The 14,601-nt window shown below is 40.7% G+C and overlaps 1 protein-coding gene across 5 annotated transcripts in view; it reads right to left on the bottom strand.

The window, feature by feature from the left end:
• LOC105480260 (insulin degrading enzyme) overlaps window positions 1-14,601 on the bottom strand; it is a 139,180-nt gene that overhangs the window by 74,197 nt on the left and 50,382 nt on the right. For all 5 annotated transcript variants that reach the window (XM_011738862.3, XM_011738844.3, XM_011738854.3 and 2 more), the window contains exons 2-4: window positions 11,639-11,823; window positions 9,126-9,333; window positions 6,387-6,556 (exon numbers count right to left, since the gene is read on the bottom strand). In XM_011738862.3, coding sequence (XP_011737164.1) covers window positions 6,387-6,556; window positions 9,126-9,333; window positions 11,639-11,823 — 563 coding nt within the window. The remainder of the gene's footprint in view (window positions 1-6,386; window positions 6,557-9,125; window positions 9,334-11,638; window positions 11,824-14,601) is intronic.

Here is a 14,601-nt window from a genome sequence, read left to right as displayed (position 1 = left end):
AGCTACCAATCAGGTATTATACTATTAACATGATTTATTTAACATTATTATGGGCTTCACAAGCACAATCTCATTTAATATTGACATCAACCTGACATGGAAGGAAACTGGGTAGAGAAGTGAAGAGGATGGGCAAGATGGTTCATGCCTGTAATCCTAGCACTTTGGGAGGCTGAGGCAGGAGGATCACTTGAGCCTAGAAGTTTGAGATCAGCTTGGGCAACATAGGGAGACCCCATCTCTACAAAAGATTAAATACACGGTGGTGGCTCAAGCCTGTAATCCCAGCACTTTGGGAGGCCGAGAAGGGCGGATCACGAGGTCAGCAGATCGAGACCATCCTGGCTAACACGGTGAAACCCCGTCTCTACTAAAAAATACAAAAAACTAGCCGGGCGAGGTGGCGGGCGCCTGTAGTCCCGGCTACTGGGGAGGCTGAGGCAGGAGAATGGCGGGAACCTGGGAGGCGGAGCTTGCAGTGAGCTGAGATCCGGCCACAGCACTCCAGCCTGGGCGACAGAGCGAGACTCCGTCTCAAAAAAAAAAAAAAAAAAAAAAGATTAAATAATTAGCTGAGTGCTGTAGCGTGTGCGTGTAGTCTCAGCTACTTGTGAGGCTGGGATAGGAGGATCATTAGAACCCAGGAGGAGGAGGTTACAGAGTGCCAAGATTGCACCACTGCACTCCAGCCGGGGCAACAGGGTGAGGCTCTGTCTCAAAAAAAAAAAAGAAAAAAGACAGGGTCTATGTTGCCTAGACTGGTCTTGAACTCCTGGGTGCAAACCATCCTCCTGCCTCAGCTTGCTGAGAAGCTGGGATTACAGGTGCATACCACCACATCTAGCTTTTTGTGTCTCTTTTGAACAAGAATTTTAAATTTCAATGAGGTCAAGTTTATCTCTAAACCTATGGTTTATGTCTATCTTTATGGGGTTTTTTTTTGTGTGTTTAAGAATTTTTCTTCCACCTGAAGATCAAAAAAATTCTCATATATTTTCTTTTAAAAGTTGCAGCGAACCAGACTCAGTGGCACGTGCCTGTAGTCTATGGAAAGTCTACATAAAGTCCTAAGAAAGAACTATATTTTTTTCATTCATTTGTAATGTACCTCTTCCTTACATCAAGTTTCCATGTTTGTGGATATGTTTCCAGGGTCTATAATCTGTTCTACCGGTATCTTCATGCACCCCTGCATCAATTCTAATACTGTAACAACTAGAACTTTACAATAAGTCTTGGTACCTGGTAGAAGTAGTTTTCCTTGTTCTTCAAAATTATCTTAGCTATTCTTGGCCTTTTACTCTCCTATTAATTTTATAATGACATTATAAAAACCCTCAAAAAAACTTACAGGACTTTCAACTGGCACTGCATTGAATTTAGAGAAATTTGGGGCATATTTCTGAGTATTTTATAGCTTTGTTAAATATTGCGAATGAAATAATTTTTACCCCAGCATTTTCCTGTAATTGACTATTGATACAAGAACATGAACGGGCACAGTGGCTCACGCCTGTAATCCCAACTACTTGGGAAGCTGAGACAGGAGAATCGTTTGAACCCGGGAGGCGGAGATGGCAGTGAGCCAAGGTCGCACCACTGCACTCCAGCCTGGGTGACAGAGTGAGACTCCATCTCAAAACAAAAACAAAAACAAAACAAAACAAAACAAAAAAACCAACCGCAATTTTAGTGTGTTCCTCTTCTTTCTGGCAACCTTGCTTAATTATTTGTAATGACTGATCTGAAGATTTCCTTCAGTATTTTTATGGAGGCAATCCTATCATACAGAAATAAAGAAATAGGTTTTGTTTGTGGTGCTTCCTTTCCATCTTTTATAATCACATTTTCCCCTTGACTTACTGTAATGATTAATACTTGTAAGTATAGCCAAACAAAAAGTGATAGTGGGCATCCTTATTTTTTCAACAGAAATCTTCTGAAACCTCCATTAATCATGATGTTTGACAATAGTTTTTAATCAGCTTAAAAGTTTTTTATTGGCCAGGCGCGGTGGCTCAAGCCTGTAATCCCAGCACTTTGGGAGGCCGAGATGGGCGGATCACGAGGTCAGAAGATCGAGACCATCATGGCTAACACGGTGAAACCCTGTCTCTACTAAAAAATACAAAAAACTAGCCGGGCGAGGTGGCGGCACCTGTAGTCCCAGCTACTCAGGAGGCTGAGGCAGGAGAATGGTGTAAACCCGGGAGGCGGAGCTTGCAGTGAGCTAAGATCGCGCCACTGCACCCCAGCCTGGGCGACAGAGCGAGACTCCGTCTCAAAAAAAAAAAAAAAAAGTTTTTTATTGTTGTGGTTTATTTTTGTTCACGGATAAGTGCTGTATTTTATCCAATGCTCAGAGTTTATTGTCTATCACTTTGGACTACTAAAACTGTGGGTCAGGACCCATTATATTGTAATTAAATGCATTTAAAGTATTAGCAAACCAGAGTTTCTCTAGGAAAAAAAAAAAAACAGAATATAACGGAAAGTGCCAGACTGCATCCCATGATGTAAGACAGTGTTTGACAAAACTTTTGTTTCAGCTGCTCACACAAACACATATATGTGCTCTGAATTGCCAAATAAAATGCCCTTCTTACTATGAGTTGTATACAAAAAAGAGTTTGAAAGGCACTAATCTATACTATTTCTGAAGCATGAAAAATGCTAGGGACAAACATCTTACTGTAAAGTTTTCTTAAAACAGATAATACAATGTGTGGTTTTTATTCATTCAAAAATACATACCTTTTCCTAGTATTATTATTTTAAATCAAAATCCCTTGATGAGACCAGGCATGATGGCTTATGCCTGTAATCCCAGCACTTTGGGAGGCTGAGACGGGGGGATCACTTGAGGTCAGGAGTTTGAGATCAGCCTGGCTAACATGGTGAAATCCCATCTCTACTAAAAATACAAAATTAGCTGGGCAATGTAGTGGGTGCCTGTAATCCCAGTTACTCAGAAGGCTGAGGCAGGAGAATCGCTTGAATCTGAGAGGCAGAGGTTGCAGTGAGCCAAGATCACCATACTGTACACCAGCCTGGGCAACAGAACAAGACTGTCTCAAAAACAAAAACAAAAACAAAAACAAATTCCCTGATGAACAAAGTGGCCCACATTCACAAAAACATCTGAGGCTAAAGCAATCTACATACATTAGCATGAATTTCTGACAAAGGATCCTACTTCAAGGATCACTTTCGCAAAGTTTTAAATATGCATAATATCTGAGATGAGGGCATAGAGCTTTCATCAAATTTTCTTTTTTTTTTTTTTTTTTTGCTTTCATCAAATTTTCAAATGTACCTGTGACCTTAAAAATACATAGAACTATGGCCAGGCGCGGTGGCTCACGCCTGTACTCCCAGCACTTTGGGAGGCTGAGGCGGGCGGATCACGAGGTCAGGAGATCGAGACTATCCTGGCTAACACGGTGAAACCCCGTCTCTACTAAAAAAAAAAAAAAAATACAAAAAATTAGCTGGGCGTGGTGGCGGGCGCCTGTAGTCCCAGCTACTTGGGAGGCTGAGACAGGAGAATGGCGAGAACCCGGGAGGCAGAGCTTGCAGTGAGCCGAGATTGCACCACTGCACTCCAGCCTGGGTGACAGAACAAGACTCTGTCTCAAAAAAAAAAAAATACATAGAACTTCTAAATTCAATGTAAGTTTATAATTCTAAAATCAGAAGGTAACTTGACATTTCTATTATATCACATTTTCTGTACTGTGTACTGAGTCTGGCTCACTTGTTTCTCAGCTGTTTATATTACCATGTACTTTACTAACTGCCTAGCTTTGTCAGGCTATAAAAAGAAATATGCCCTGAAACTTCACCCATATGGATATGCCATGCAATGTATCTCTTTGCCCATCATTCCTGAAACCCTTCTACAGAATATTTTAAGATTGTTCTTGTGGCCAGGCATGGTGACTCATGCCTATAATCTCAGCACTTTGGGAGGCTAAGGCAGGAAGAATACTTGAGGCCAGGAGTTCAAGACCAGCCTGGTCAACATAGTGAGATCCCATCTCCACAGGAAAAAAAAAATGTTCCTTGTTTGTGACCAGAAGTAACATTACTCACCTTATTCACTGGATTTATTTCTGGAAAATGTGTAACTGCTTTCTGATTATGCTGATTATAATTTGTCACCAGTGACGTTATTTTAAAAAAGGCAACTCCCAAAGAGGAGCTCCAACATATTCTGCACAATAGTAGCATTGTTTGTGTAAGTATCTAACATACCAAAGAGACTACTTTAAAAAACAAATAATCACTGGGCGCGGTGGATCACGCCTGTAATTCCAGCACTTTGAGAGGCTGAGGTGGGCGGATCACCTGAGGTCAGGATTTCAAGACCAGCCTGACCAACGTGGCGAAACCCCATCTCTACTAAAAGTACACAAATTAGCTGGGCGTGGTGGCGGGCGCCTGTAATCCCAGCTACTCAGAGGGCTGAGGCAGGAGAATTGCTGGAACTTGGGAGGCAGAGGTTGCAGTGAGCTGAGATCAGGCCACTGCACTCCAGCCTTGGTGACAAAAGCCAGACTCCATCTCAAATAAATAAATAATCATTTGAATGTAATGTTTTTGAAAAAACAAAAAAAAAGTTGGTTTTTTTGTTTGTTTGTTTTTGAGACAGGGTCTTACTATCACCCAGGCTGGAGTGCAGTGGCTCAATTGTGGCTCACTGTAGTTGACCTCACTGGCTCAAGCCATCCTCAGCCTCCCAGGTAGCAGGGACTACAGGCACATACCACCATGCCTGGCTAATTATTTTATTTTCTTGTAGAGACAGTGTCTCACTATGTTGCCCAGGCTGGTCTCAAACTCCTGAACTCAAGCAATCCTCCCACCTTGGTCTTCCAAAGTATTGCAGTTACAGGCATGAGCCACCATGCCTGACCTGATATTTGTTTTTTAAAACTCACATTCCCTTCTTTTTTTTTTTTTTTTTTTTTTGAGACGGGGTCTTGCTCTGTCACCCAGGCTGGAGTGCAGTGGCCGGATCTCAGCTCACTGCAAGCTCTGCCTCCCGGGTTCACGCCATTCTCCTGCCTCAGCCTCCCGAGTAGCTGGGACTACAGGCGCCCGCCACCTCGCCCGGCTAGGTTTTTGTATTTTTAGTAGAGACGGGGTTTCACCGGGTTCGCCAGGATGGTCTCGAACTCCTGACCTTGTGATCCGCCCGTCTCGGCCTCCCAAAGTGCTGGGATTACAGGCTTGAGCCACCGCGCCCGGCAATCACATTCCCTTCTTTACATACCATGTATGCTGATGTTCTCCACAAAAATCACTTCTCAAAAAATTCAGCATTATGTAGACATTCTAAGAACCACACTATTCATCTTGGCAATTATGTTAATATTGAGTGCCGAGTACTACGGTTCTAAAGAATATAGTATCATTGCTTCAAAGTGTAATTTTTTAAAACTCCTAAATCTGTAAAGCTATGCTAATTTCTCTGACTGCTGTTCGACATATTAGAATGATATCCAAACTTAAAGTTGTCTTTATGGTTTTAAAAAGTTCCCAAAACTAATTTGTAAAATAAGCATGTTGTCAGAGAAGTTAATTTTTAAGCATAAATTTCTAATTACACTAAATAATATATTATCATTATTCTTATAAACTTTTATAATACCCAAAACAGTATTTTAACAGTAAAGCAATCTGTTAACAATGATTACCTCTGGTGAGTAGGACTGGCAGGAATAGATAAAGAATAGACAGACTTGGTGTTTCTGCTTTTATTTTTACTTTAAATGCTTTTCTACTGTTTAAATATTTAAACAAGTACTTTTTAATGAAAAATTGAAGAAAAAGGTACAATTATAAAGTCAAGAGTCTCCACATTTATCTTATTCTACTTCCTGTTATCCCCACTTCTTATCTCCCTCTAGGAGATTGTAGCACTTTCAGAGCAGGGATCTTCTGTGTCTTCTACAGTGTCCTGTCTCCCACAGAGTTAACCCCAGAGCAGATGCTATGCATCTGGATTAGCAGAAGTGGAGGAAATGAGGACAAGTGGATTCAACAATACTATAGTGAGCCTTTACAAAAAAAGTACTTTGGAAGGTAGGCTTTGGAATAAAAGAATCTATTATCTTCTCCATATGGAATGCTGGTTAATATCTATTCACAACTCTAACTGCTCTGCTCCTTAAACATTTAGAACCCTATTTGAACAGGATATAAGTAGAAATGTGGAATTTTGAAATCTATCCTGAAATGTAAAATATGCCATGAACTGTATATGCCATGGGTTATATACATAAATATATACATAAATATATTTTATATAAACATAAAATATAATACTATGCAGTGGCCTTGGGTTTAAATGAGGTCAAGGAAAGCAGCTGTTGACAAACCTGTCCCAAATTTACTAAAGGGGTGTTTAGGATTCCCTGTAGCTTTTTCCAACTGAAAGAGTCTCCAGGCATCATTCATCACATTCTTCTCATGTTCTGAATCAACTGCATTCACCTCTCTGTCTTTGCAACTTTCATCGAACAAGGGGCACAGAAAGAACTGTGCAAACCTAAGGGTATGAAACATAATTAAAACTTGAAAGATGTCATTTTAAAAGAATGGTCTTTTAAAAAGATTTTTCAAACTTATTAGATAGGAAATGCAAATTTTGCAGAATCAGAAACAAAACAACCATTGCTACTAAGAAAAAAGGAATACAAAATAAGTGCTATGGAACAGAAGAAAAATCTAATATTGAACAAAGGTAACTGCAGAGGAGTTGATAAATACTGAAAATTTAAAAAATTAACACCAAAAAAGGCAGATTATGGAGACAACAGCAGTCTATTTAAGATTTTTAATTTGGCATGTCTATAAAAACTGTTATATGTGGCTAATTCTCCAAAAAAAAAAGAGAAAGAAAGAAAAAGGCAGGTCATAGTTTTGAGGCCAATCTTAAATTTACAGTTTTAGGTGCAATGTCACTAAGACTCAGGCACCTTAGGACAAACAAGTGACCTACTTTTAACAGGCTCAATTTGAATATTTCTTTCTTCTTATGTAGAAAAACAAACTTGAATTAGTAGGAAAAAACATAACGCAGTGAAAAACCTGAGGTATGACATAATTTGCCTAAGACATGATTATGGGCTTTGATGAAATTATAAGAGAAACAGTCCATAAATTTTTAATAAGCAGTGATTCAGTAAATAACACAGTATGTAACTTTAACATAAGTAACCAATAGGCCTTTCTTGAGGCTATTCCTTAATAATAGTACCAAAGTTTAAGATACCTACAGCTAATAAATTAACTCTTCTATATCAGGTTAAATTTAACTCAGGATTCCTGTAGTAATTCTTAAGAAACTTTACATCCCATTTTATAGAATAAGACTTGATTTAGATGAAGTTAAGAGCAGAGGCTCTGAACAGGACTATTTTATTCAGTGGGTCTAAGGAACTCTTAGGTCTATAAACATCTCAGTTACTACACCTCACAGTCCAGCTGTCACAGAAGCCATTATCATTACTTGCTATTCACTTTAAGTGCGTAAGTAAATACGATACTGTGCTAAGTACTTTACATATACCACAAGGGGAAACTCTATCTATCTGGAGTCTATAATCAAAGATGTATGAAAACAGAGAATTTCTGGCCACATAACATCTTTTACCCACCTCAATACCTCGAGGCTGGGAAAAATGTCTAACAGCTACATACCAAAGCTGGATAGGCCCAGATAAAGGATCATGTTATGACACAGTATAATCAGGTTTTTAAAATGATCCTCTTATACAAGTGGATTTTTAGTTTGAGACAAGTAACAGACATCCTCCATCATACAGAGATCTACTATATGAACATCTGCTGCAGCATTTGTAAAGCAGGAAATGAAATTCAGTGTATGATCCCAGGGCACTCATTAATGGAAGTCCTCTGGGAATACATATCAGAGATGATTATACCTCAAAGCTGCTGCCTAAAGACTGAAACATAAAATATTAGAATAAGTAGGAAACAGACTACTTTGACCCAGTACATATCATAAACCCACGCCCTCGCTTTGATAATGTTTTTTCAAAAATATAACAATTATTATTAAAAGTAAGCAAATAAAGCTGACAGTGACTAAAAGTGTCAAATTTCATTATAGATCAAAAAAGTTGCTGAATTACACCTTGGCATCACAGAAAACTATAAATATTCACCAAGGATAAGTTACACTTCAAATAATGAATCAAATCGCTGATGTAACAAAAAAATTAGAAATTGTTAGCTGTATAAAAAATTGATCCAAAAAAAAAAATATATTGACCAAGGCTGGGTGCAGTGGCTCACACCTGTAATCCCAGCATTCTGGGAGGGTGAGGTGGGCGGATCACCTGAGGTCAGGAGTTCGAGACCAGCCTGACAAACATGGGGAAAGCCCATCTCTACTAAAAATACCAAATTAGCCGGGCATGGTGGCACATGCCTGTAATCCCAATTACTCAGGAGACTGAGGCAGAATTGCTTGAACCCGGGAAGCGAAGGTTGCAGTGAGCCAAGACTGCGCCATGGCATTCCAGCCTGGGCAACAAGAGCGAAACTCCATCTAAAGAAAAAAAATATATATATAGACCAAGAAATTAAATTGGCCTAATGGAGTTTGCTCCAGAAAACACTTTCAAAATATCCCCATGGTTGAAATAGCAGATCAAAACGTTCTGTATCTACTAAGCATCCTTGAGAAGCAAGGAAATGAATGAGGAGCGAATATTTAAGGTTTAGCATTCTGGAACAGAAGTATGTCTGAAAAGAGATCAATGACACTATCAGGTTAGTCCTCATCACATGCTTTAGATGTAACACCAGTTAGAATGGAAAGGGCTGCTAAAAATTCTATACCTCAATAAAATACTTTGCAGGCCTGAAGACTCATTTAAAGTCATGCCACTATTATTCCTTTACCACTCAGTAAATATATGACATCATTCATTTTTTCTTTTTCAGAAAACACAGGGAAAAACACAGGTTAAAATACCTTTTGTTAAACTATGAAGCTATAAAGCCATCTCTGTAGAAATAATAATTGTTATTATTATTAATGTGACAAGTACACAAAGTTGGATAATTCATAGGGTATTCTGCATTACCTGTCTAGGGCACCTTCTAGGTGTTCATGAGAAACATCAAAATAGTAATTGGTATGTTCTCCACTAGTAAAGGCATTTGAACTTCCTGCATGCTCACTGAGAAACTGGCTGTATTCATTTTCTTTAGGATATTTCTTTGTTCCCAAAAAAAGCATATGTTCACAAAAATGACTTAAGCCAGCAATATTTGGAGGATCCGACAATGAACCTGAAAGAGAAAACACGTATATAATAAATCATTGTCTTATGTTGAAAGCTAGTAAGTACAGATGACTTGTAGTTCTTGTTAGTATGACAACTCCAACCATATAATCAGAGAAAGTTAAGCACAAGTTACCTAAAATGCTGTTATTTAGAAAGCAAATCAGTAGTCAGAAGACTGGTCTCTAGTGCCTGCTCTTGACACTAATTAGTTGGTAACTTTGGGCAGGTTACTTAGTGTCTCCGAACATTAGTTTTACCACATACTGGACAGGAAGAAAGAGCTGGACTCACAGTTTTAAGAGCTAGAATTTTCTTGTCATGATTTCATTGCAGGAGACTATATAGCACAGTGCTAACAGCATGCATTTGGGGGTTACCGGCTCTACTAGCTGTTGTGAAATGGTAAGCACAATACCTATCTTGGCTCAATCGCTTCAATATATACCCAACTAAGAGGGCTGTGTGAGTACAAATTAGATGACATTTGCAAATCACTCTGGTAGTCCAAAGCATTACGGTAGGCAATAGTTATTTGTTCAATATTACCCTATTTCATCAGTTCTAAAATGGCACTGAGTTAAAAGGTTTTCAAAGAGGACAAAAAGAAACACTGTCCCACTAACTGTACACATACATAAAAAGCAACCTGCCCGGGCACAGTGGCCCACATCCCTAATCCCAGCACTTCGGGAGGACGAGGTGGGCAGATCACCTGAGGTCAGGAGTTTGAGATCAGCCTGGCCTACACGGCAAAACCTCGTCTCTAATAAAAATACAAAATTAGCTGGGCATGGTGGCGGGCACCTGTAATCCCAGCTACTAGGGAGGCTGAGGTAGGTAAATTGCTTGAACCTGGAGGTGGGGGCTGCAGTGGGCGGAGATTGCGCCACTGCACTGCAGCCTGGGCAACAGAGTGATACTCTGTCTCAGAGAAAAAAGAAAGAAAAAAAAAAAGCAACCTGATTAAAGCAACATTAAATGTGTAAGAAATGTGCACATGGCAGGGCGTGGTGGCTCACACCTGTAATCCTAACACTTTTGGAGGCTGAGGTGGGTGGATCACCTGAGGTCAGGAGTTCGAGACCAGCCTGGCCAATGTGGTGAAACTCCATCTCTACTAAAAGTACACAAATTAGCTGGGTGTGGTGGCGGGCACCTGTATTCCCAGTTAGGAGGGTGAGGGAGGAGAATCGCTTGAACCTGGGAGGTGGAGGTTGCAGTCAGCTGAGATCATGCCATTGCACTCCAGCATGGGTGACAACAGCGAAACTCCACCTCAAAAAAAAAAAAAAAAAAAAGAAATGTGCACACGAGGCTGGGCACGGTGGCTCACACCTATAATCTCTGCACTTTGGGAGGCCAAGACGGGCAGATCATCTGAGGTCAGGAGTTCAAGACCCGCCTGACCAACATGGAGAAACCCTGTCTCTACTAAAAATACAAAATTAAGCAGGCGTGGTGGTGCATACCTGTAATCCCAGCTACTCGGGAGGCTGAGGTAGGAGAATTGCTTGAACTAGGGAGGTGGAGGTTGCGGTGAGCAGAGATCGCACTATTGCACTCCACCCTGGGCAACAAAAGCGAAACTTCTACTCAAAAAAAAAAAAAAAAAAAAAAGAAAAGAAAAGAAAAAAAAAGAAATGTGCACACAAGAACCTATGAAATATGACATTAGGTCAGGCACGGTGGCTCATGCCTGTAATCCCAGCACTTTGGGAGGCCGAGGCAGGCAGATCACAAGGTCAAGAGATCAAGACCATCCTGGCCAACATGGTGAAACCCCGTCACTAATAAAAATACAAAAATTAGCTGGGCATGGTGGCACGCGCCTGCAATCCCAGCTACTCAGGGGGCTGAGGCAGGAGAATTGCTTGAATCCAGGAGGCAGAGGTTGCAGTGAGCCGAGACTGTGCCACTGCACTCCAGCCTGGCGACAGAGTAAACTCTGCCTCAAAAAAACAAAAAAAAAACAAAAAAACACAAAAAAAAAAACAAAAAAAGAAAAAGGAATATATTGTTAAATGTACCAAGGTTAAAAAAAAATTATAGCTCTTACTGTAAAGAATGGCAATGAATTTTTGCTGCTAGGTCACCTTAGGTGGGAACCTAACAAAACGTCCTTAGAAAATGTAAGATTATTTGACTGAGACAACTGCAGTTTACCAACAGCTTTACGAGGGTTCTGGTATAAAATAAGGTACACAGAACTGTAACTACTGAGTATTTAAACACATATGGAAAGTTCTAATAAATGTCAACATTATGTCAATGAAACAAAATGAAGCTTAATTCACAATTTTCAATTGTACCTATATGCACATCAAGTGCTGCTGATGACTTATCCGTGGTGGGATCACTGATAAGAAGTACTTTGATGCCATTGGCCAGCTCTAGCCCTCGATATTCTCGCTTGTCTTCAGGAGACTTGGTAATGTGATTTCCTATTCTCTTGATGGCTGGATTATTCATTTTGCTATAAGTCTTTTTTTGGAAACTGAAAAGAAAGAGATTATTAATTGTTGATTTGTGACTTTATTTTTAAGGACAAACAATAATGTCAACTAAACCCATATAATACATCATCAGATTTTTTTAAATGCTGGAGGAAAACTTTTATAGCCACTCTACAGGGTGCAGTCATTCCTTTCCTCCCTCTTACCCCTCATTCTTTCAGAGAAATGCTAACAAAATTGTTTTCATGGAACCCTATTTGTATCTGAAACAGAACATGGATAGGGGTTTCAGACAGGGTGGCTTAGACCATGTGTTGGTCTGTATGCAGAACTAGAATAGAGTTTTTTGCTGTTTTTTTTTTTTTTTTTTTTTTGAGACAGGGTCTCACTTTGTCACCCAGGCTTGTATGCAGTAGCGTGATTTTGGCTCACTGCAGGCCTCAACCTCCTGGGCTCAAGCAGACCTCATTCTCCTGCCTCAGTTCCCCCAAGCAGCTGGGACTACAGGCGCTCACCACCACGCCCAGTTAATTTTTCGTATTTTTTGTAGAGATGCGGTTTCAACTTGTTACCCATGCTGGTCTTGAACTCCTGAGCTCAAGCCATCTGTCCACTTCAGCCTCCAAATATGCTAGGATTACAAGCGTGAGCCACTACGCCTGGCCTAGAATAGAGTTTTATTTCACACTATTTCAGAGGTATCTGCTGGAGTAAGTGAGGTGAGATATTGTGTAAGAATTATTACTGGGTCAGTCCAAACACTGCTCAAACCGATGATATTGAAAGATAGGGTAGATCTGGAACTTGCAGGTCTGATATACACATGCTCAGAACATAGGGAACAACCCCCACAGGGAACAACCCCCAATGAGGAACAATCCTGCCAAGTTCTAATATAAAATAAGAGACCTGTGTTGTCCTATGACGGCAGCAATAACAAGGACATAAAACAAACAAACAAAAAGTTGGAAGGACCCCAAGTAATTTTTGTAATCTGCTGAAGAGCTGAATGCCAGAGCAGGAAAAGTCCGGCAATCTTAACAGAGATGTCAGAAAAATTCTCTTACAGGCCGGGCGTGGTGGCTCAAGCCTGTAATCCCAGCACTTTGGGAGGCTGAGACGGGCGGATCACGAGGTCAGGAGATCGAGACCATCCTGGCTAACACGGTGAAACCCCGTCTCTACTAAAAAATACAAAAACCTAGCCGGGCGAGGTGGCGGGCGCCTGTAGTCCCAGCTACTCGGGAGGCTGAGGCAGGAGAATGGCGTGAACCCGGGAGGCGGAGCTTGCAGTGAGCTGAGATCCGGCCACAGCACTCCAGCCTGGGTGACAGAGCCAGACTCCGTCTCAAAAAAAAAAAAAAAAGAAAAATTCTCTTACAAAGGGCTTCCTCTGACAGTCTTCTTTCTTCTCTAGAAAGGCTAGATTACAGTGATGGGAAAGGACTATCAGTACACAGAATCCTGTAGGGATGTTGGCTGGTATTAGGGCAGTGAAGGGACTTTCCAGAGTGTGGGGTATGCATGTTTTTTGAGAGCAGGGTAGATGTAACTTTTGTCTATACTGGAGATTGCTTAATAGACAAAAAAAAAAAAAAAAATTGAACCTGCTACTACTGGCAGGTTAATATACTGCCAGTATATAATTGAGTAAAGCCAAAAACATATCTGAAACTACAGAGGAAAAATAACCCTCTCTGAGCACATTTGCTTCTTACCTGCAAGACAAACTAAACAGATCTGACTGTTCCTTAAAGACTGATAGCTAGATTTAAAGGTAAATAGGAGGGGGAAGAAATAGGCATACAATTATATTAAATTTTTTTTTGTTAAAATCTCTAGCGATTGAGAAAGGAAAAAAATCTAGTTTGCTTTCATCATTATACTTTCCTCTCTGAAATCACCTATAACTATTCTTCTAATCTGCATAACAATTGATAAACCAAAGGGGTTTGTTGCTATTAACACTGTCCCCTAGATCCCCTAGATCTATTTTTCTTTTTCTATCTCGCCCTCTCTTACAGTGCTGATAGATCTTCCTTAGAGAGAAGATACGGAATTTTAAAGATCAACATATCATACTAAATGTATAATACTGGTTTTAAAAATCACATAGTACTTTACAACAGATAGTGCTAATGGTCTTGCCCTATTTATAGTAAAAATCTTTTCTTGAAAAACAAAGTATAAAATATAATACTAACATATTGGGGCTATAAGGTCACTGTTGGAAAATTCAAAAGCAACTTGAAACTGAAAAGCCATTATTAACAATTATTTTTGGCCAGGCGCGGTGGCTCACGCCTTTAATTCCAACACTTTGGGGGGCCAAGACGGGCAGATCACAAGGTCAGGAGATCAAGATTATCCTGGCCAACATGGTGAAACTCTGTCTCTACTAAAAATACAAAAAGCAGCTGGGCATGGTGGCATGCACCTGTAGTCCTAGCTACTTGGGAGGCTGAGGCAAGAGAATCGCTTCACCCCAGGAGGCGAGGCTGCAGTGAGCTGAGGTCAAGGCACTGCACTCCAGCCTGGCGACACAGTGAGACTCCGTTTAAAAGAAAAAAATAGCCGGGCGCGGTGGCTCAAGCCTGTAATCCCAGCACTTTGGGAGGCCGAGACGGGCGGATCACGAGGTCGGAAGATCGAGACCATCCTGGCTAACACGGTGAAACCCCGTCTCTACTAAAAAAATACAAAAAACTAGCCGGGCGAGGTGGCGGGCGCCTGTAGTCCCAGCTACTGGGGAGGCTGAGGCAGGAGAATGGCGTGAACCCGGGAGGCGGAGCTTGCAGTGAGCTGAGATCCGGCCACTG

The sequence above is a fragment of the Macaca nemestrina genome, chromosome 9 (assembly GCF_043159975.1).
Source record: "Macaca nemestrina isolate mMacNem1 chromosome 9, mMacNem.hap1, whole genome shotgun sequence".
NCBI lineage: Eukaryota > Metazoa > Chordata > Mammalia > Primates > Cercopithecidae > Macaca > Macaca nemestrina.
Note: the sequence above shows the minus strand (reverse complement) of the source record. Positions and strands in the feature narration are given on the sequence as shown.